Here is a 22,784-nt window from a genome sequence, read left to right as displayed (position 1 = left end):
CAGTTCGAATCCCTGCGACAGGGTGAGCTCCCGTTGCTCGGTCCCTGCTCCTACCAACCTAGCAGTTCGAAAGCACGTCAAAGTGCAAGTAGATAAATAGGTACCAGTCTGGCAGGAAGGTAAACGGCGTTTCCGTGCGCTGCTCTGGTTCGCCAGAAGCGGCTTAGTCCTGCTGGCCACATGACCCGGAAGCTGTACGCCGGCTCCCTCGGCCAGTAAAGTGAGATGAGCGCCGCAACCCCAGAGTCGGCCGTGACTGGACCTAATGGTCAGGGGTCCCTTTACCTTTACCTAGATAGATAGATAGATAGATAGATAGATAGATAGATAGATATGGAAGAGGTTCTCCCCTCGCAGCTTACCTCCCAGAAGCAGGAGAGGTGAGGAAAGATTGGCACACAACTACTGCCAATTGAATGATCCTGCTGTTGTTATTTGTTATTATTTTGCTCACAGGAGATCATGGTTGGTCCTCAATACCAGGCGGCTGTTCCCCTCCTCCACCTGAACAGGCATGGCGAAAAAGGTAGGCAAACTTCATCCATTGGGCCCTGACATGCTCCGGACTTTATCTTCATCCCAGCCAGCATTTTGTGTGTGTGTGTGTGTGTGTGTGTGTGTGTGTGTGTGTGTGTGTGTTCCAAGAGCACCAGGGGAGAGTAGAATTCGGCTCCTTGGGAAATGCCAGCATCCTCTTTCTAAGAGAAGGAACTTTTATATATATAAAAACATCCTTCGCATTTGATTCCTCGCCTGGTCGCCACAGGTGAGCAGGGATTCCATGTGGGCGAGCGGGCTCGGTGGAGGAGGCATGCGCCTTTCCGTTCCTCCTGTCGCCACAACCCACTTGGTTCTGGGGTGGCTTTGGAGGGGAGGGTGTCCGCCCCACAGTCTGTGTCACTCAGCCGCCAGCCGGTTTAGGTAAAGTTAAAGGGACCCCTGACCATTAGGTCCAGTCGCAGACGACTCTGGGGTTGCGGCACTCATCTCGCTTTATTGGCCGAGGGAGCCGGCATACAGCTTCCGGGTCATGTGGCCAGCAGGACTAAGCCGCTCCTGGCGAACCAGAGCAGCGCACGGAAACGCCATTTACCTTCCCGCCAGAGTGGTACCTATTTATCTACTTGCACTTTGACGTGCTTTCAAACTGCTAGGTTGGCAGGAGCTGGGACTGAGCAACGGGAGCTCACCCCATCATTGCGGGGATTCGAACCGCCGACCTTCTGATCGGCAAGCCCTGGGCTCTGTGGTTTAACCCACAGCGCCACCCACATCCCACGCCTGCCGGATTAGTGGAAGGTAAAAGTATTTGCTCGGGCCTTTCGATCTCAGACCCGCCCTCCGATGTTTCCTCCCTCCCAGTCTACGAAAACGACGACCAGCTTCTTTGGGACCCAAACATCCTCCCCGAGAGGGAAGTGGAAGAGTTCCTTTACCGAGCCATTAAGAGAAGGTGGGACGAAGTCTCGAACGCCAGCCTTGCAGAGGGGGACACGGTCAAGGACAATGAGCAAGTGAGTTCAGTGTTCATTCCCAAACAGCGCGTGAGATGGCAGTGTGCCGTGAGATACAAATCCATCTTGAAAGCTCCTGTGAGGCCTCGCCGTTGCAGAAGAGTCTGCCTGCCGCCTCTCTGCCTGAGTCTGCTCCGTTCTTTCTTCTTCTTAGGCCCCATCTGCGCTCTATATTTTTAAAGCTGTTTCATGCCACTTTAAACAGTCACGTCTTTCCCCAAAGTATCCTGTAAAGCAGTGTTTCTCGAACTTGAGCCCCCAGCTGTTGTTGGACAATTAATTAACAACAATAATGATTTTATTATTTATAGCAATTAAAGGTAAAGGGACCCCTGACCATTAGGTCCAGTCGTGACCGACTCTGGTGTTGCGGTGCTCATCTCTCTTTATTGGCCGAGGGAGCCGGCATACAGCTTCCGGGTCCTGTGGCCAGCATGACTAAGCCGCTTCTGGCGAACCAGAGCAGCGCACGGAAACACCGTTTACCTTCCCGCCGGAGTGGTACCTATTTATCTACTTGCACTTTGACGTGCTTTCGAACTGCTAGGTTGGCAGGAGCAGGGACCGAGCAACGGGAGCTCACCCCGTTGCGGGGATTCGAACCGCCGACCTTCTGATCGGCAAGTCTTAGGCTCTGTGGTTTAACCCATAGCGCCACCTGTGTCCCTTTTATAGCAATTACAGCAATACAAACACAAAACCATACCATAAAACCATTAACAAGTTAGCAACAGGTTATCTATTAACTGTTTGGAAGGATGTGATCTTAATCTCCTGCATAGGCCTGGTGGAACAGAAACGTTTTCGGCAAGCATTTTAAAAATTGTCACAGAAGGTTCCTGCTGGAACTCTAGTGGCAGGGTGTTCCACAGGACCGGACTGAAGTTCCCCGCTTCTCTTAGACATGCTTCTGTTTGCTCCATAGGCGCTGTACGAACTGGTGAAGTGCAACTTCAATGCCGAAGAGGCGCTGCGGAGACTCCGGTTCAACGTGAAGGTCATTCGAGGTGAGAGATTCCGGGGGGTAGGGAATAATCCCCCTCCCCAGCCCTGTTGACTTTTCCAAGTGAGACAGTATCAACACACACTCTCTAAGGAGCTTAGTGGAGGTGGGGGCGGGGAGAACTCCATAGCTGTCAACTTACAGATTTGAAAATAAGGGACCAGCAGCCTCGAAAATAAGGGATCAGCAGCCAAAATAAGGGATTTTCCAAGCACAGGTATGTTCAACTTCTGAGCCCAACCGAGTCTAAGGCAGAAAGCCCAGCCAGCAGCCAAACGAAGCCTCAAGCGGTGGTTCCCACAGCACAGCAACCCGGCAAAGGGGATGCAGCAAGGAAAACCACTGTCGCCTCTCCGCTGGGAAGCGCTGAGCAAAGGCAAGTCCCCAGGCAACGTGGCCGATTTGATCGGCACAAGGCATGCAAGCTCCACCCCCCAGTCGTTCTTGGCTGCAAGCAACACAGCTGGAGCCTCCCTCCTCCCTGGCCGGCAGGGAGGGAGGGAGAGGAGCTGCTTCCTTTGAAACCCGGGAAATTTAAGGGACATCATCAATAAGGGACAGCAGCAGGACATGGCGCTGGGATAAGGGACTTTCCCACCAAATAAGGAACGGTTGACAGCTATGGAGAACTCTTCAGTCACAAAGAGAAACATCTATTGGAGAAGTTCTGCAAACTTTCAGCAGGCGTCTCTCACAAATAATTCCCCCCGTTGCTTCCGCTACAGATGAGCTCTGTGCCTGGAGCGAAGAGGAATGCAGGAATTTCGAACACGGGTTCCGAGTCCACGGAAAGAACTTCCACCTTATCCAAGCAAACAAGGTAGTTGGCCGTCGTGTGTATGTCGCCCAGGACAGCGGGTCTCCCTGCAATCACGTGTGAAGCCCGGGAAAAGAGGAATAACCTTTTTAAATGCCCATAGAGCTGGAGGAGGAGGTCTGGGAAGACGGACACGGTTTGCAACTTCTGCTTCTAGCTCGATGTGCTTTTCAAGGCTCGGAGCAATTGTACTGGGTCTCGCACCCAGAGCCCTTGGAAAATAAAGTGTGCATGTATGCGTGTACAGTCGTACCTCGGAAGTCGAACGGAATCTGTTCCGGAAGTCCATTCGACTTCCAAAGCGCTGTGGAAGACCCGTCGGACGTTTGGGTTCCAAAAAACGTTCGCAAACCGGAACACTCATTCTGGGTTCAGTCGTTCGGGAGCCAAAACATCCATTCGGGATCCAAGGTATTACTGTACAGTGGTACCTCGGGTTAAGTACTTAATTCGTTCCGGAGGTCCGTACTTAACCTGAAACTGTTCTTAACCTGAAGCACCACTTTAGCTAATGGGGCCTCCTGCTGCTGCCACGCCGCCAGAGCACGATTTCTGTTCTCATCCTGAAGCAAAGTTCTTAACCCGAGGTACTATTTCTGGGTTAGCGGAGTCTGTAACCTGAAGCGTATGTAACCCGAGGGACCACTGTATGAGCTTTCTCTATTTCTGTCTCTCAGGGAGGGGAGGGGGTTGGGTCTCAAGACCTTCAGGGCTGACGCAAAGTTTTCCTTCAGGTGGGCTGGAATGTCTTTATTCTTTTGCATTTTTGCTTAGTTAAGAAGACTGCATGTAGCTTGCAAGGTTCAGCTCAGCAGGAACTTGGGTCTCAAGTTTGGGCCCCGAAATCTCATGAGGTGGGATGCTCCTGAACTGGCAACCCTATGGGTGGCTTCCGTGACACACACACACACCCCAAAGTCAGGTGGGCCCATGGGCCTAAAAATATTGGTAACCTGTGTGCTACAGAAATGTAAAGTATTATTCTTTTGTGTTGGAGAGAACCCTTTGCACGCTGATTATTAATCTCTCAGGCATCCTGCCCCTCCCCCCCCCTTGAAAAAAATGTTTTGTAAGCCTAGTGCTTCCTAGAGGATTCTGGGACGTGTGCTCTGTTCACACAAGCCATATTTGCCATATTTCAAAAAGTTAAAAAAAAAACCAGGACCCCCCCCCCAAAGTTGGTGAGCGCTTTTTTTTTTCCCCCACCAAAAAAATCCGCGATTTCTCAGTTTACTTGCCAAAGATCCAGGACAAACCGCCACCTTCCGGGAATTGCCCCTGGACGTCACTTCTGCCTTCGAAATCCCGGACGTATGGCAATCCCTACACAAATGTCGCTCCTGAGAGGTGTTCCAGAAGCCGTGACTTGTCCTAACTTTTCCCCTCTCCTCCCTTTTTCCCCGCAGGTCCGCACCCGGTCGGTAGGCGAATGTGTGGAGTACTATTACATGTGGAAGAAATCGGAGCGCTACGACTACTTCACCCAGCAGACGCGGTTTGGAAGGAAGAAGTATGTTCCCCTACTTTTCAAACTGCACTGGCTCCCGGTGGAGTACAGGGTCAGATTTAAGGTGCTGCTTTTGACCTTTAAAGCCCTTCACGGCCTAGGACCCTCGTACCTACGGGACTGCCTCTCCCGGTATGCCCCACAGAGGAACTTAAGGTCCATAAATAGCAACACCCTGGTGGTCCCGGGCCCTAAGGAAGTTAGATTGGCTTCAACCAGAGCCAGGGCCTTTTCAACACTGGCTCCGGCCTGGTGGAACGCTCTGCCTCATGAGACCAGGGCCCTGCAGGATCTGATTTCTTTCCACAGGGCCTGTAAGACAGAGTTGTTCTGCCTGGCCTTTGGCTTGGAGCCAATTTGATTCCCTCCCTCTCTTTCTTTTTTCTTTTCCTTCTCCTCCTGCGATGAGGCTACATTTTAATATTTTAATGTTTCAATATTTTAATGTATTTTAATTTTGTTTTGTTGTAATCATTCGACTTGTTTTTATTATTGCCTGTAAGCCGCTCTGAGCCCAGCCTTGGCTGGGGAGGGTGGGGTATAAATAAAAATTATTATTATTATTATTACCGCCACCTTGGAGCATCGTGGGAGCTGGGTGGAGCATTGGGGCCCGTGAATCGCAGGCCCAGGGGCTTGAGTTGGAGTAGGAGCTGGATCAAAGAAGCAAGGAGGGGAGCTGAAGGCCAGGAAACGAGAGGGGAAGACGGGGGGAGAGGAACACCAGGAAGCGGAAGGGAGAGAAAGACTAGGAAGCAGGGGGAAGGGAGAGGAAGGAGGAGGGAGAGGGAGATTCAGAAATGGGAGAGGAAAACTGGCAGGTTTTTAATCTGGAAGCATTTAAGCTTTAGCAGGAGGAGTGACACACACACCCTGGACAACTGGGACGCAGGTGGTTCTGTGGTCTAAACCCCTGAGCCTCTTGGGCTTTCCGATCAGAAGGTCGGCGGTTCGAATCCCCGTGACGGGGTGAGCTCCCATTGCTCTGTCCCGGCTCCTGCCAACCTAGCAGTTTGAAAGCACACCAGTTGAAGTAGATAAAGAGGTACCGCTGCGGCGGGAAGGTAAACGGTGTTTCCGTGCGCTCTGGAGTTGATCCTAGTGAGGGTTTGCCAAGCGTGCCTTCCTCTTAGCGCATTTCTCCCTTTCGTCCTGAGCTCCAGCATCTTCAAAGCCCATGACACCTTTGGTAAAGGCCGTTCTCCAGCTGGAGCCTCGCAGTCCACTGTTTCCCAGTTGTCGGTGTTTATACCACGTTTTTAAAGATTTGCCTTGAGAGAGTCTTTGAACCTCTTTTCTTGACCACCAGCATTACGCTTTCCATTTTTAAGTTCGGGGTAGAGTAGTTGCTTTGGAAGGCGATAATCAGGCATCTGCACAACATGACCAGTCCAAGGAAGTTGATGTTGAAGAATCATTGCTTTGACATGGGTGATCTTTGCTTCTTCCTGTGCCACACATGCTTCACGGTCGCTGGCTGCTCCCCACTCGGCAGAAGGGCACCCCCTGCCCAATATTCCTGTTCTTAAAAAAAAAAAAAAGAGTGACTAAGATTTGTAGACCCTGATATAGAATGCAAAACATGCAGGCACTATTCTCAGAGTGCGTTTGTTTGCCACCGCTTGTAATTCCAAATGTGTAGGCCTGAAAATGTGGGGCATGGGTGCCCCTTGATAACCACCCCACCCCACCCCATAATTGGTTAATGCAGAGGGGGACACAGCATCATAATCTACAAATGTGTTTTGTTTTGCTTCCCTCCAACCTGCAGGGATTACGTGGATAATTTTTTGGATGGTGGCGAAGTAGAAAGTGCCAGTCGTTCGCGAGGTTCCCCACCCATCCCATCGTCCACTGGATGCCTGGACTCTCGTTTCAACCCAGATCACCTGGCAATCGAAAGCACAGGTAGCCTGATCGGAATTGCCCTTGTTCGGCTTTCAAAATTCTGAGTCCTGGAAAAGCACATTTATTTGTCATTTACTATAACTTACGTTGCTGCTTAATTGCAGTAGTCTAAGCAGTGTACAGGGACGTGGGTGGCGCTGTGAGTTAAACCACAGAGCCTAAGACTTGCCGATTAGAAGGTCGGCGGTTCGAATCCCCACGACGGGGTGAGCTCCCGTTGCTCGGTCCCTGCTCCTGCCAACCTAGCAGTTCAAAAGCATGTCAAAGTGCAAGTAGATAAATAGGTACCACTCCGGCGGGAAGGTAAACGGCATTTCCGTGCGCTGCTCTGGTTCGCCAGAAGCGGCTTAGTCCTGCTGGCCACATGACCCGGAAGCTGTACGCCAGCTCCCTCAGCCAATAAAGCGAGATGAGCGCCGCAACCCCAGAGTCGGTCACGACTGGACCTAAAGGTCAGGGGTCCCTTTACCCTTTACCTTTAAGCAGTTTATAAGTAACTCAACAGTACCGGCAAAAATGACAAATCACACTCTTGTTTTATCAAGTATTCTTGCTATACAGTGGTACCTCATCTAGCGTCCGTCTCATCGAGAGCCAGTTCTGTCAAACATCTGCGGCAAACCCGGAAATACCGGAATGGGTCACTTCCGGGTTCGCCCCATGTGCAGAAGCGCAAACCGCTCCACGCGCGTGCGCAGACGCAGTGCTTTGTCCAGCGTCCTTTTCGGCCAACGACTGGGGCTCCGGAACGGATCCCGGTCACAAAACGAGGTACTACTGTTTAATGAAATTACAACGCTGTCATCACCCTACAGTGATGGACATGTTAGATTTTTCAGCTTTCAGATTCCAAAAATGAGGGGTGCGAAAATGTTCTAACATGACTTTGGGAATTCAAAAGATATTTTGGTTCAATTAGTATAAATCCGTTTTCTCCCGAAATTGCAACCTTGCTAGGGGGGGAGGGCATTCCCCAGCTGGGGCACCGCCACCAAAAAGGCCCTGTCTTGGTGACTCCCATTTCTAGAGTGTACAGTAGTTGAAATCAAGTACTGTATTTTTTGCTCTCTAAGACTCACTTTTCCCCTCCTAAAAAGTAAGGGGAAATGTGTGTGCGTCTTATGCAGCGAATGCAGGCTGCACAGCTATCCCAGAAGCCAGAACAGCAAGAGGGATTGCTGCTTTCACTGCGCAGCGATCCCTCTTGCTGTTCTGGCTTCTGAGATTCAGAATATTTTTTTTCCTTGTTTTCCTCCTCCAAAAACTAGGTGCGTCTTGTGGTCTGGTGCATCTTATAGAGCGAAAAATAAGAGAAAAATATGGTACTTAACCCGAGGTACCACTGTAGCAACCTTGCTGGGGGGGAGGGCATTCGCCAGCTGGGGCACCGCCACCGAAAAGGCCCTGTCTTGGTGACTCCCGTTTTTAGAGTGTGCAGTAGTTGAAATCAAGTACCTGTGGTGTATGAACCAAGCTTTTGTGTGTCTCCCCCCCTGCACAGAACCTTTGAGCATCGAGAGCGCAGCGTGCAGTTTGGGCAGCACGAGTGAGTCGGGCCACGGCTATGAGTATAGCACCCCTTCGGAAACAAACTGTTCCTTCGACCCTGCCGAGGAAGCCGCCGCCGGCAGCCGGGCGCCCGCTTTCCTGCAGCACCCGCCGAACCCCCCTGAATCCAGCTTCTACCAGGTGGCCGCAGCCGGCAAACAGGAGCCACTGCGGTGCTCGAGGAACACCCTTGCCGTGGACTTCACCCTCCCCGGGAACGTCGCGGAGGGGCTGCCTTTAATTTCCGGCCACATGGGACTGGACAGGGATCCAGAGACGTTGGTGGCCCCCGCTCAAGTGTCCTTATCGGTCCCGGATTTCAGCCTCCTCGGCATTGGAGATGTAAATAGCTTCCTGGCCACTCAGCAGGCCTGCCCAGCTCCCAGGGGTCACTCGGAGTCCTTGTCTCAGTGACTGCAGCCTCTGTGTAGGGGTCCGCTGACGGACGAGAGCTGACTCTGGCAGGACTGCGTGGAATTGCCCTTTGGGGAGGGGGCACGGAGACGGGTCAGCCTATTGTCACCCTTCCTTCCCCCGCACTCTCCCCCGGGGCCACGAGCGCCGGTCAAGAGCCGTCCGGTCCTCGCTTTTCCAAATCGCAGGGGGCGGAAGGGGCGCCCACTGCTCTTCCTGCCCCTGTGCTCGACGTCCCTCTGGCAAAACCAAACGCCTCCGTCGTACTCTCTCGCACAGCTTTGCAAAAGAGAGAAAGAGAGAAAGCCGATGGAGGGGAACCTGTGACCCCCATGGGGCCGTTGTAGATGGGGGGCAAAGCCATGCAGGGGGCAGACAAAGTCTTCCTCCCCAACAACCCAGCCCTGGGCAAGCTGGATTTCCAGCATCGCCAGCCGAGAAACCCCCCCGGCGCAATGCGGGAGGCCGCAGAGATAGAGAAGGTTGCCAGGAGCACTTTTAGAGAAGGAGCTGTATCGGTGGGGCGGAAAGCTTTCACGCACGGCGCGAGCGGACGTGGAACACAACTGGGTCCGAAGGTGCAGAGCAACCTGGTTTGGGCACTTACCTTCAGTTGTGGTGGCACCTCTGTTTCGTTTCGTTATCAGTAGCGGCGGGGGACGTTCCTTTTCGCCAAACCTTGCGGCCGCATCCTGGTTTGCCATAGAGTGGGTGGAATCGCCACCCTGCTCCCGCTTTCGTCCCTGCGCAAGCACACCGCCCCAGGCCTTTTTTTAAGGCACCCTCTTATCGGGACCAGCCTTCTGGGCAGAGGGAGAAACTTCATCTCCTCCAGCAGCAGCCTGCATTGCGAAGACAGTAATCTGCACGTCGCAGCCTTCCGAAGATGCATCGGCTTCCGAGTGACGGGTTGGGGAGGACGTGGAGGGGCAGAACGGAAGAAGGCTCCCTGGCCCTGTTGCCAAAACTGCACAGCTCTCAGGCGGGGGGTGGGGCGCGGGGTGGGGCGCTCCAGGGGTTGACGTTCGCCGTGGCGGTCAGGCTTCCGAAAGCCAGCAAGAATCTGCGCGTTTGCTTTTGCCGGAAGAGAGGCAGCCGGGTGGCGGCAGGAGCACAGGGCCACCGGCTGGAGTGCCAAACTGAGACTCCGGGGAGGGAGGTGTACATGCGATCTGTGCGTGAGAGAGAGCATGAAAAGCAGATGCCCCGTCCTGTCCCCCCAACCTTGCCCGGTTTGGCCAGCTGGCAAAATACTATGAGGACGATGGGGGTGGACTCTGTGCCATTCAAACCTCCTTGTCTCCCTCTTCTTCCATTTTTCTCAACCTCAGCCATGGGGAAGCTTTTTTTCCTGTTGCTGGTAATACGGTATATCCCTTTCCCCCCATCGTTTTCATTTTGTGGTGCAGAGCGATGGTGGTTTGTGGCAGCATTCATACCCTTAACCTAATTTCGCCCTGAGCATCGGTCATCCACCCGGCCATTCACTCTTTCTTGGTCATGCGACTAGGGACTTTTCTTCCAAACTGCGGGAGGTGATAAGGTGAGGAGACAACCTCCTGCACTTCTCTCCTGTGTCCGTCTCCCTGCATAAACCCTGCTTCCCCACCCCACACACCACCCCGCATTTCCACGAAGGCAGTTTCCGGCTGGCAGTTTGCAGCCGTGGATTGCAGGCTCTAATAATCGCTTCGTTGGCCTCGTGTGATGCTAGCGGCAGCAATCGTGGTTAGCGAACGAGCCTCCTGTTGCACGGTTTGTGCAAAAGTCAGGGGAGAGTCTTGCACAAGTGTTGTGCCGGCTCTGATCAGGGAGGCAGGCGGCAGATTAAGAGAGCTAGAGAGGGCTCGTTTATTACTAAATGTGGGGCTCATGGTCGCGGACCCAGCAAACGGAGCACGTTGTGTTGTGGCAGCCGCTCAAGTGAGACTCAAATGTGCATCCTACTTTGAAAATTCACAGCACTTGGCGAAGACGCAGCTGCCGGAAAACTCCAATAAGTGAGTTGTGCAACGGGTATTTAATACCACCCTGCGCTCGCAAGTCGTCCCGGGTCGCCGCTATTCCATCGGCTGCCCCTGTGGCCGTCTTGACTACGAGGCGTCAATGAGGACCAGTGGCTTGAACACCAGCCGTGCTGCTCTGGTTTGCAGTTTTCCTTTGGTGTAGCATTTTGCAGCTGAAGTAGGGCCACGCATTCTGTCGGGCCTTAAGTCTTCTGCTTCCTCTTCCCTCTCTGCCCACCTACCCCCACTTTTGCTTCCTTCAGTTCACGCCAGTCCAATCTGGACCTTCCCCCAGACAAGCCCGTTCACAGCTCTCAGGGGCGCAGTTTTCTTCCAGGATACAAGCCAGAGGTGCTGCTGTAGGGTTGCATAATTTCCTTTGCAACTGTCGGGAAGGAACTTGCGACTCAAATCTCCCCCACTCAAATCTCTTGGCATTCCCGTATAGACCGTAGAGGAGACCTTAGGAAAACAGTCACGTCTCCATCCCTGGGGTCAAAACGCAGTGGTACCCGGCTCATTTCTTCAAGTCACCCAGGTGTGAGCTGCATATCCTTTCCCCGGCCAGCTGCCTCTAAAAGTCCCAGAACTTGTGGCTGTTCCATTGACTACACTGGTAGTCAGACGAAACAGCAACAGACAGATCTCCGGTTCCTGGAACTTTTAAGAAAATCGGTTTGCGTGTGTCCACTGCGTTGCACCCAAATAATGCCTCTGGGTTTACGCAGGGATATGTTTCCCTACCCCATCCGCCCGAGCAGCCTCTGTAAAAAAGGGGGGGAAGTGAAATTCGACCCACATAGCTGCCCATGAAGCACCCTCACCTATTCATAATATCCCTTTTTTATTATTTATTTGAGGGATCCTTTCTTGCAGCATTTAGGAGACTTTCTCTCCACCGACTCTCTGCCATCTTGTTACCTATCTCCTATTTCATTTCTCTCCCTTCTCTCCCCCCCCCCAATTTCATATTTTAATGTCTAATTTATAAATGTATTCTTTCCCACCACCCCTCTCCCCGCAGAAAAATGTTTGTTTACAGGTTGTGGGGAAGCGGGATATATATATATATATATATGCCGCGGAAACTTGTGTGTGTCTTGGGGCGACGGGGTGTTCCACGAAAGGGAGAGACAGACCGACAGCTTTCCTCTCCTCTTTCCCTTCCTTCCGCCTCTCAGGGAGGGGAAGGGATGTCGTGAACGTGATTCCGATGATACACCACACCCCGGTCGCCCCACTGACACGTTCTGGTGAGAAGCGCGAAGGGTCTCTCCACTGTGAAGTGAAAACTGCCTTGAATATACCCTTCATTTATTTATTTAATTATAAAGCCTACGTTGGAGGAAACGACAACGGGGGGGAAAAACAGACGAAAGAGTCGAGTTTTTATTTATTTATTCCTTCTCCTGCAGATAATGCCAGCAGCAGTTCCTTTCTGCTGAGAGCCAGCGTGGTGTAGTGGTTAACAGCGGTAGTCTCGTAATCTGGGGAACCGGGTTCGATTCCCCGCTGCTCCACATGCAGCTGCTGGGTGACCTTGGGCCAGTCACACTTCTCTGAAGTCTCTCAGCCCCACTCACCTCACAGAGCGTTTGTTGCGGGGGAGGAAGGGAAAGGAGAATGTGAGCCGCTTTGAGACTCGTTCGGGTAGTGATAAAGCGGGATATCAAATCCAAACTCTTCTTCTTCTTTTGCTCTGGAATTCTAACAGCAAAAAACCTCTGTGGTTTTGAGAGGTTCGGTCAGCCCCCTCGATTCAAAAACGGCGTCCAAAACGCAGGCGAGCTCCTGTTCCTCGATCCCAGGAACTGCCATGCAAAAGTTTGGCCAGGAGATCGGAAGGGGCCATGGGGCAAAATTTGGTTAGGTTTGGTGCAGTCTTGAAACGCTCCCATCTGCTATCTTGATTCAAAATGGTATCTGGCTGTATCCAAACGTAGGGGGGAGCCTTTTGCACCTTCAGTACACCACCGTGGAACCTTGGGTTACGGTGTCTTAGTGGCTGAATGTGGCCCTCCAAAACTCTCTGTCCCTTGGTGCTCTCCTGATGCCACTCCCCTTTTGCCAGGACACACCCCTTTCCACGGGCCACGCCCCTCGCCTGCCCTGCCCCCTCCTGAAGTGTTTTTTGGGTCTCGCTGGAAATGTGACTCCGAAAACTGATCATTCTTCCTCCTCACCTGGGTGAAGGATGCGGAGGATGTTTATTTGTAGAAGGTGGCCTTCTGTGCAAAGGTAAAATTTGCATCGCTCTGCTCTCCATTGGCGTTCGGCCCTCGGGAAGCTGCCCAGAAAGTGAATCCAGCCCTCAGCCCAGAAAAACTTCGCACCCACTACATAAGATGCTGCTCTGTCCGTAAACAACCTTGCCAGTACAGTGGTACCTCGGGTTACATACGCTTCAGGTTACATACGCTTCAGGTTACAGAGTCCGCTAACCCAGAAATAGTACCTCGGGTTAAGAACTTTGCTTCAGGATGAGAACAGAAATCGTGCTGCGGCGGCACGGCAGCAGCAGGAGGCCCCATTAGCTAAAGTGGTGCTTCAGGTTAAGAACAGTTTCAGGTTAAGAACGGACCTCCGGAACGAATTAAGTACTTAACCCGAGGTGCCACTGTATCATAATTGTAAGGATGTGAAAAGATGCTAGGAAAGGAACTATTTATTAGGTATCGTCCTTGCTCACGTTTGTGAGTTCAGCAGAGTGCAATACCTTTGCAGCTTAAAAAGGGAAGCTTGGATAAGCCTTTTGGTTTAAATAATCCAGGATGCTTTAAGGCAGACTGAATTTGCCTGGTATTTCCCCCCTTTTCTCCCTCTTTAAACAACTTCTTATTTATACCCTGCCCATCTGGCTGGGTTTCCCCAGCCACTCTGGGTGGCTCCCAACAGAACACTAAAAACACAATAAAAGATCAAACATTAAACACTTCCCTAAACAGGGCTGTTTTCAGATGTCTTCTAAAAGTCAGATAGTTGTTTATTTCCTTGATATCTTGACGGGAGGGCGTTCCACAGGGCGGGCGCCACCACCGAGAAGGCCCTCTGCCTGGTTCCCTGTAACCTCACTTCTCGCAGGGAGGGAATGGCCAGAAGGCCCTCAGAGCTGGACCTCAGTGTCCGGGCTGGACGATGGGGGTGGAGACGCTCCTTCAGGTATACTGGGCTGAAGCTGTTTAGGGCTCTCAAGATCAGCACCAGCACTTTGAATTGTGCTCAGAAACGTACTGGGAGCCAAGGTCTTTCAGGACCGGTGTTATGTGGTCTCAGTGGCTGCTTCCAGTCCCCAGTCTGGCCGCTGCATTCTGGATTAGTTGTAGTTTCTGGGTCACCTTCAAAGGCAGCCCCACGGAGAGCGCATTGCAGTAGCCCAAGTTGGAGATAACAAGAGCATGGACCATGTCACCACACAAACCGTCTCATGAAAGGTGAAAATAACAAGTTACTCACTCGGAGTACTTGTTGGAAGAGTAACACACAACAGGCAACTTTGTTCAGGCAGGCTTAAAATGGTAATTTGGTTACAAAGTTGTGCTTAAAGGTAAAGGGACCCCTGACCATTAGGTCCAGTGGTGGCCGACTCTGGGGTTGCGGCGCTCATCTCTCTTTACTGGCCGAGGGAGCCGGCGTACAGCTTCCGGGTCATGTGGCCAGCAGGACTAAGCCGCTTCTGGCGAACCAGAGCAGCGCATGGAAACGCTGTTTACCTTCCCGCCAGAGCAGTACCTATTTATCTACTTGCACTTTGACATGCTTTCAAACTGCTAGGTGGGCAGGGGCAGAGCAACGGGAGCTCACCCCGTCGCAGGGATTCAAACTGCCAACCTTCTGATCGGCAAGTCCTAGGCTCTGTGGTTTAACCCACAGTGCCACCCGCATCCCTTCCTGGCGGTCGTAGAGTTATGCAAATGCAAATAAGTTCTCATTTGCATCAAATTATGCTTTGCTGCTTCTCCAACCTCTCGAGGGGGACCTCGTGGGCATCCTTTTGGCACCCAATCTGAGCAGGCCTCTTTCTGGAGCGGTAAGGGGTTTCTCTGGAAGGGAAAATGGGGAGGGGAGCAGAGCATCATCATTTTCCGTGCGTATTTTGACACCGGCAAACCCCTCCAAGCTGTTCCTCTGTTGCATTATTTGAAGGCTGTCATCACCGGGAACAGAGAGATCTCTGAGTCTGTCACACGTACGAGTCTTCCCCTCTCCCCCCCCTCAATTACTTTCTACCCTAATCCCGCTAGTTTCTGGGGGGCCTCCAATGCCCTCGGAAGCTCCTGAAGGAGAGCAGAAGACCCCAAGACCACCTGAAAATAAATAAGCCAAACCATGTGTCTTCCAGTAACGAAACAGGAGAAATTTCCCACTGGTACGTATTTAATAATAATAATAATAATTTATTTATACCCTGCCCATCTGGCTGGGCTTCCCCAGCCACTCTGGGCGGCTTCCAAAAAAAATATTAAAATACTGTAATGCATCAAACATTAAAAGCTTCCCTAAACAGGGCTGCCTTCAGATGTCTTCTAAAAGTCTGGTAGTTGTTCTCTTTGACATCTGGTGGAAGGGCGTTCCACAGGGCGGGCGCCACTACCAAGAAGGCCCTCTACCTGGTTCCCTGTAACTTGGCTTCTCGCAGTGAGGGAGCCGCCAGAAGGCCCTCGGCGCTGGACCTCAGTGTCCCGGTAGAACGATGGGGGTGGAGACGCTCCTTCAGGTATACAGGACCGAGGCCGTTTAGGGCTTTAAAGGTCAGCACCAACACTTTGAATTGTGCTCGGAAACGTACTGGGAGCCAATGTAGGTCTTTCAAGACCGGTGTTATGTGGTCCCAGCGGCCGCTCCCAGTCACCAGTCTAGCTGCCGCATTCTGGATTAGTTTCTGGGTCACCTTCAAAGGTAGCCTCACGTAGAGCGCATTGCAGGAGGCCCCAAAACCACCTGAAAATAAATAAGCCAAACCAGGCATCTTCCAGTAACGAAACAGGAGAAATTTCCCACTGGTACGTATTTATTACAATTAATATCCTGCCTTCCCTCTGAGGAGCTCTAGATGTGGTTCTCTCTTGTACAACGGCCTCTGCCTCATTTTCTGCTTCACTCAGAGACATAGCCTTCTTCCCAACCGCCCCAGCCTAGACCATTTGTGAAGCAGCAGGAAATCCGCCCTTGAAATTCTGAAAAAAAATCTACCAAACTGGCCAGCAGAGCGGTTCGTAAATGACTCCGGTCAAAAAGGCCAACGAGGAATGTTCACAAATATTCACAGGTGAGGGATGCTGAAGTTGAGCGAGACATTCATGGGGGGCGGGGTTCAGAAACCCTTGCTGTTCTGCTTCACCCAGAGACATTAGCTTCTCCCCACACACCTGTCAAAGATGGAATTGGCAAAAACATGCTCTCCACAGACTTGCTTGCTTGCTTACTCCAAGGCCACCTCAGCTTCTGGCGCCCAGCACCCCCTGGCCAGCCCCAGAGGCGCCATTTGCACGGGGAGCTTGCAGCCGGGGCTGCTGCAACAAACAGCTGTGCAAGCCTTTGGGAGGCAGAGACACCAGAGGGCATCAGAGGAAGGAAAGAGGGTCAGAGGCCTGCAGCACCCCTGACCATTCTTCAAGGCACCCTGGGATGCCACGGCACACTGGTCAAAAACCACGGTCTGAAGGAAAAGTGGGACATTCCAGGGTCAAATCAGAAAGTGGGACAGCTTCTCTAAATCAGGAATGCCCCTGGAAGATAGGAACACTTGGAGGGTCTGTAAAGCTGGCACGAGTTTTACATTAATGGCACCTGGACCATCCTCTTGAATCTCCTACCCTAAGATGTACAAGTGCTTGCTTAAACGCTTTTTAAAGGTAAAGGGACCCCTGACCATTAGGTCCAGTCGCGGACGACTCTGGGGTTGCAGCACTCATCTCGCTTTACTGGCCGAGGGAGCTGGCGTACACATTCCGGGTCATGTGGCCAGCAGGACTAAGCCGCTTCTGGCGAACCAGAGCAGCGCACGGAAACGCCGTTTACCTTCCCGCTGGAGCGGTACCTATTTATCTACTTGCACTTTGACGTGCTTTCGAACTGCTACGTTGGCAGGAGCAGGGACCGAGCAACGGGAGCTCACCCCGTCGTGGGGATTCGAACTGCCGACCTTCTGAATGGCAAGTCCTAGGCTCTGTGGTTTAACCCACAGCGCCACCCGCATCCCTAAACGCTTTTTAAAACCACTCAAATCTAAGCTGTCTTCGTGCCTCTCAATGGAAGGTGCGTAGGGGGAATCTCTGCCGGCGCGGTGTCGGAGGGAGATGCTAAGGTTAAGTGCAGCGTAGGATTCCGTTTTGAGTCACTGTAAGTCCATCCAGGTCTGCGTTGTCAGTGAATCATTTGCAGATATAATTAAGGCAAGACGAACAAAAAAACATCTACGCAGAAAGGGAAGAAAAACACCCCTCTCTCAGGTAAAGTTCTGGCTACTGTAAGTCAGCACTAAGTGGAAAATACAGTGGTACCTCAGGTTACAGACGCTTCAGGTTACAGACGCTTCAGGTTACAGACTCCGCTAACCCAGAAATAGTACCTCAGATTAAGAATTTGCTTCAGGATGAGAACAGAAATCGTGCTCCGGCGGCGCAGCGGCAGCAGGAGGCCCCAATAGCTAAAGTGGTGCTTCAGGTTAAGAACAGTTTCAGGTTAAGAACGGACATCCGGAACAAATTAAGTTCTTAACCCGAGGTACCACTGTATATCCTGCTTTCTTCGGTACCCTGAACAGATTCCTGAAAGGTCCTGTCCGAGCTGTACATTTCAAGCCATATCAAGCCACTTTAAGGTAAAAAGTTAAAAAGGTAAAGGACACCTGGACGGTTACGTCCAGTCAAAGGCGACTATGGGGTTGCGGCACACATCTCGCTTTCAGGCTGAGGGAGCCGGCGTTTGCTCACAGACAGCTTTCCGGATCATGCGGCCGGCAGGACTAAGCCGCTTCTGGCGAACCAGAGCAGCGCACGGAAACGCCGTTTACCTTCCCGCCAGAGCGGTACCTATTTATCTACTTGCACTTTGACGTGCTTTTGAACTGCTAGGTTGGCAGGAGCTGGGACCGAGCAACGGGAGCTCACCCCGTCGCGGGGATTCGAACCGCTGACCTTCTGATCAGCAAGTCCTAGGCTCTGTGGTTTAACCCACAGTGCCACCCGCGTCCCTTTATAGCATCAAAACACACTATTAAAAACAATTTAAAAGAACTTGCACCAGCTTGCAGACTTAACTTATAGAATAAGAGAACAATAAGAACATAACGTTTAGAGAACATTGGGAAACGTTTACTGAATACATGGGGGGGAATTGTGTACACCTGAAAACGTTGGCAGCGTTCAACAATGTGGATAAGTTTTGATGGATGTAATATTGGAATACTGGATGGTTTAGTTTTTGTAAAATATGCAGGGATTTATGATATGTAAAATGAACCCTGGAAAGAGAAGAAGGGAAGTCAAGGATATTTTACGGATGATGGGTAATGGAATGCAATTTATATCACAAGCAAAGGTTGCATCTCCCCCGAATTAAATCAGCGGTGTGTATTTGTATAGAGAGGTGGGAATATGGAGAGTCAGGCACGGTCTGCTTTGTGACAACCACTCACCAAATAACTTTGCACGCAAATGGCGCTGTGGCTTAAACCACAGAGCCTAGGACTTACCAATCAGAAGGTCGGCGGTTCGAATCCCCGCGACGGGGTGAGTTCCCCTTGCTCGGTCCCTGCTCCTGCCAACCTAGCAGTTCGAAAGCAAGTAGATAAATAGGTACCACTCCAGCGGGAAGGAAAATGGCATTTCCGTGCGCTGCTCTGGTTTGCCAGAAGCGGCTTAGTCCTGCTGGCCACATGACCTGGAAGCTGTATGCTGCCTCCCTCGGCCAATAAAGCGAGATGAACGCTGCAACCCCAGAGTCGGTCACAACTGGACCTAATGGTCAGGGGTCCATTTACCTTTACTTATGAGTCGATGCAGAGACATCGCCTTGCCAACAAAAGTCTGTATAGTTCAAGCTATGGTTTTCCCAGTAGTGATGTATGGAAGTGAGAGCTGGACCATAAAGAAGGCTGATCACCGAAGAATGGATGCTTTTGAATTCTGGTGCTGGAGGAGACTCTTGAGAGTCCCATGGACTGCAAGAAGATCAAACCTATCCATTCTTAAGGAAATCAGCCCTGAGTGCTCACTGGAAGGACAGATCCTGAAGCTGAGGCTCCAAGACTTTGGCCACCTCATGAGAAGAGAAGACTCCCTGGAAAAGACCCTGATGCTGGGAAAGATGGAGGGCGCAAGGAGAAGGGGACGACAGAGGACGAGATGGTGGGACAGTGTTCTCGAAGCTACCAGCATGAGTTTGACCAAACTGCGGGAGGCAGTGGAAGACAGGAGTGCCTGGCGTGCTCTGGTCCAGGGGGTCACGAAGAGGCGGACACGACTAAACGACTAAACAACAAAAAATGATTCTATGATTTTACATAGTAAGGAAGAGAGGAACTTTGTGGGGGGGGGCTCCTCCCCCTCCTCCCCTCTGATTGGCCCGGAGCCGCAGACCACGCCCCTTCAGCATGCATCTTACAAAAGCACCTTTCTGAATGCGATCCATTCACCTGTCGCCTTCATCCCGGGATGCGATGCTGCGGGAGGGGGGCGAAAAGAAAACCACCGGCAAACCCTAAATGGGAGCAAAACCTTATTTTTCTTGCTCAGTCCGAGAGGGGGCTGGGTTTCGTTTAACCCGGGACCAGCTTTAGATGCTCAGAAAAGGTGTAACAGGTGCAGAATTTATTCCCACCGCCCCGGGGCCGCTGAATTTTTTGCAGAGAGACTCTCTTGCCGTGGCAAAGAGGGTTTTTAGCGTCCTCCTTTGACCCGGGAACTAAGCGCGATCTGTTCTTTCGTTTCGTGGGGAAAGGCGATTCCTGCGGCAGGGCTCGCGGCTCACAGGTAACAGCTTTCCCCCCCGCCCCGAAAAGTCTCGTCATTTGGAAGAAAAAGAGGAGCCAACAGCCCAACGCAACAGGCTGGAAGTTGGATGGTGTTGAAAGCGGCGCAAGAGCGCACTGGCGGCTGTGCCAGAGAGCATACGAAACGGTGAGCTGTTCCGTGCGTAAAGTTGGTTTCTTAGCGATGCTTATCCGTCATTTTGCAAGGTGTGGCGATTATCTGGGGCGGGCGGCGGTTCTGAACCTGATTTCCAGCGCAGTTGTTAAGAGGAAGTCCTGCGCGCAGCGTGTGGTTAGCCTACGGAACTTCCTGCCACAGGGCCACCGCCTTGGAAGGCATTAAAAGAGGATGGGTGGAGGCCGATTTGTGGTGGAAGCACACTTCCCACCTTGGATCAAATCTATGCTTCCAGGTGCCATAAGAAAGCTGCAGAGATAGCGCAGGATAGTGCGCACCCCGGAAATGATCTCTTTCAGCTTCTGCCTTCTGGAAAGAAGGTCCAGGGTTACAGTGGCGTAGCGTGGGGGGTGCAGGGGGGGCCGGCCGCACCTGGCGCAACATCTGGGGGTTAGGATTAGGGGGCGCAAATCCACGGGTTAGGGGGCACAAATTACTGGCCTTGCCCCGGGTGCTGACAACCCACGCTACGCCACTGCAGGGTTATAAAGACTAGGACTAGGTAAAGGTAAAGGGACCCCTGACCATGAGGTCCAGTCATGGCCGACTCTGGGGTTGCGGCACTCATCTCGCTTTAGTGGCCGAGGGAGCCAGCGTACAGCTTCTGGTTCATGTGGCGGGTCATGTGGCGAACCAGAGCGGCGCACGGAAACGCCGTTTACCTTCCCGCTGGAGCGGTACCTATTTATCTACTTGCACTTCGACGTGCTTTCAAACTGCTAGGTTGGCAGGAGCAGGGACCGAGCAACGGGAGCTCACCCCGTCGCGGGGATTCGAACCGCCAACCTTCTGATCGGCAAGTCCTAGGCTCTGTGGTTTAACCCACTAGGACTAACCGCCTGAGAAACATCATTTTGGTACCCCAATTCTGCACACCTTCCAGTTTGTCAATATCCTTCTTAAATTGGGGTGCCCAGAACTGGACGCAGTATTCCAGGCGTGGTCTGACCCAAGGTAGAATAGATCAGGACTGCGACTTCTCTTGCCTGGGACACTGTACTTCTATGGATGCAGCCTAGAATAGCATTGGCCTTTTTTGCTGCTGCATCACACTGTTGATTCGCACCAAGCTTGCGGTCTTTTAAGACCCCTTGATGCTTTTCAGTGGTGGGAGCCGGGATGGATCAAACCACCCTTTGGGAGACCATGGCTGATTGGCTCCAATAATAAACCTTTCATAAATAAAGGTTGTTTGTGTATTCCACCACTGCGTTTGGTGGCGCTGTGGGTTAAACCACAGAGCCTAGGACTTGCCGATCAGAAGGTCGGCAGTTCGAATCCCCACGACGGCGTGAGGTCCCTGCTCCTGCCAACCTAGCAGTTCGAAAGCACATCAAAGTGCAAGAAGATAAAAAGGTACCACTCTGGCGGGAAGGTAAACGGCTTTACTGTGCGCGGCTCTGGTTCGCCAGAAGCGGCTTAGTCATGCTGGCCACATGACCCGGAAGCTGTATGCCGGCTACCTTGGCCAATAAAGCAAGATGAGCGCCACAACCCCAGAGTCGGTCACGGCTGGACCTAATGGTCAGGGGTCCCTTTACATTTATTGTGTTTGGTTAGCCCCAAAATGGGAAACGAGTGAGGTCCCAACCAAAGAAGAGTCGCGACTTAAGTTGACAGAATTTGCGCAGCTTGCAGACTTAACGTATAGAATAAGAGAACAAGAAGAACATTTATTTAGAGAAGATTGGAAAACATTTAATGAATATATGGGAAATGACTGTGTACAGCTGAAAACGCTGTTAAGATAAATTCAATACAGTGGTACCTCGGGTTAAGTACTTAATTCGTTCCGGAGGTCCGTTCTTAACCTGAAACTGTTCATAACCTGAAGCACCACTTTAGCTAATGGGGCCTCCCGCTGCTGCCGCGCCACAGGAGCACGATTTCTGTTCTCATCCTGAAGCAAAGTTCTTAACCCGAGGTACTATTTCTGGGTTAGTGGAGTCTGTAACCTGAAGCGTATGTAACCCGAGGTACCACTGTAGTGTAAATGAGCTTTGATGGATGCAATAATGGAATACTGAATGGTATAGTTTCTGTAAAATACGCAGGGATTTGTGATATGGAAAAATGAACAATGGAAAACAAAGAAGGGAAGTCACTGGTATCTAAAGGATGTAAAAATGAGTACAGTGGACGCTCAGGTTGCGAACGTGATTGTGGGATGCACGTTCGCAACCCGCAGCTGTGCATCTGCGCATGCTCAGGTTGCAATCTGGAGCTTCTGCGCATGTGCGACCACCGAAACCCGGAAGTAACCTGTTTCAGTACTTCCGGGTTTCGGCAGTCCGTAACCCGAAAAAAACGCAACCTGAAGCGTCTGTAACCGGAGGTATGACTGTACTTTAAATTGTGAAACAGAAAAATTAATAAAAATTATTTGGAGACAATAAGAAACCTCTCCCATGCTTCCACTTTTCCATTTCAAAGCAACTTCAGCCTGTGCCAACAGGCAACAACAACAAAAGTGCAGCTGAGACACATAGGTCCCTACATTTCAGGGGTTTGGGCTAAATGACCTTTGGGGGACCCTTCCATCTCTCTATGATTCTACAATAGGAGGTTAAGGGGTGATATGATAGCCATGTTCAAATATATAAAAGGATGTCACATAGAGTAGGGAGAAAGGTTGTTTTCTGCTGCTCCAGAGAAGCGGACACGGAGCAATGGATCCAAACTACAAGAAAGAAGATTCCACCTAAACATTAGGAAGAACTTCCTGACAGTAAGAGCTGTTTGACAGTGAAATTTGCTGCCAAGGAGTGTGGTGGAGTCTCCTTCTTTGGAGGTCTTTAAGCAGAGGCTTGACAACCATATGTCAGGAGTGCTCTGATGGTGTTTCCTGCTTGGCAGGGGGTTGGACTCGATGGCCCTTGTGGTCTCTTCCAACTCTATGATTCTATGATTCTAAGATG

General features: G+C 51.6%; 1 protein-coding gene across 2 annotated transcripts in view; it reads left to right on the top strand.

The window, feature by feature from the left end:
• The window catches only part of MIER2 (MIER family member 2), a 32,997-nt gene extending 20,907 nt beyond the window's left edge, over positions 1-12,090 (top strand). For both annotated transcript variants that reach the window (XM_083594633.1, XM_083594632.1), the window contains exons 7-13: positions 457-526; positions 1,363-1,514; positions 2,440-2,521; positions 3,243-3,337; positions 4,741-4,844; positions 6,613-6,749; positions 8,251-12,090. In XM_083594633.1, the coding sequence (XP_083450759.1) occupies positions 457-526; positions 1,363-1,514; positions 2,440-2,521; positions 3,243-3,337; positions 4,741-4,844; positions 6,613-6,749; positions 8,251-8,711 (1,101 nt within the window). In that variant the 3' untranslated portion in view covers positions 8,712-12,090. The remainder of the gene's footprint in view (positions 1-456; positions 527-1,362; positions 1,515-2,439; positions 2,522-3,242; positions 3,338-4,740; positions 4,845-6,612; positions 6,750-8,250) is intronic.
• Positions 12,091-22,784: the final 10,694 nt, after the last annotated feature.

This window comes from Podarcis filfolensis (genome assembly GCF_964270895.1).
Source record: "Podarcis filfolensis genome assembly, chromosome: 18".
In the NCBI taxonomy this organism is placed as follows: domain Eukaryota; kingdom Metazoa; phylum Chordata; class Lepidosauria; order Squamata; family Lacertidae; genus Podarcis; species Podarcis filfolensis.
The sequence above is the reverse complement of the archived record's forward strand: the minus strand, read 5'-3'. Positions and strand labels throughout refer to the sequence as shown.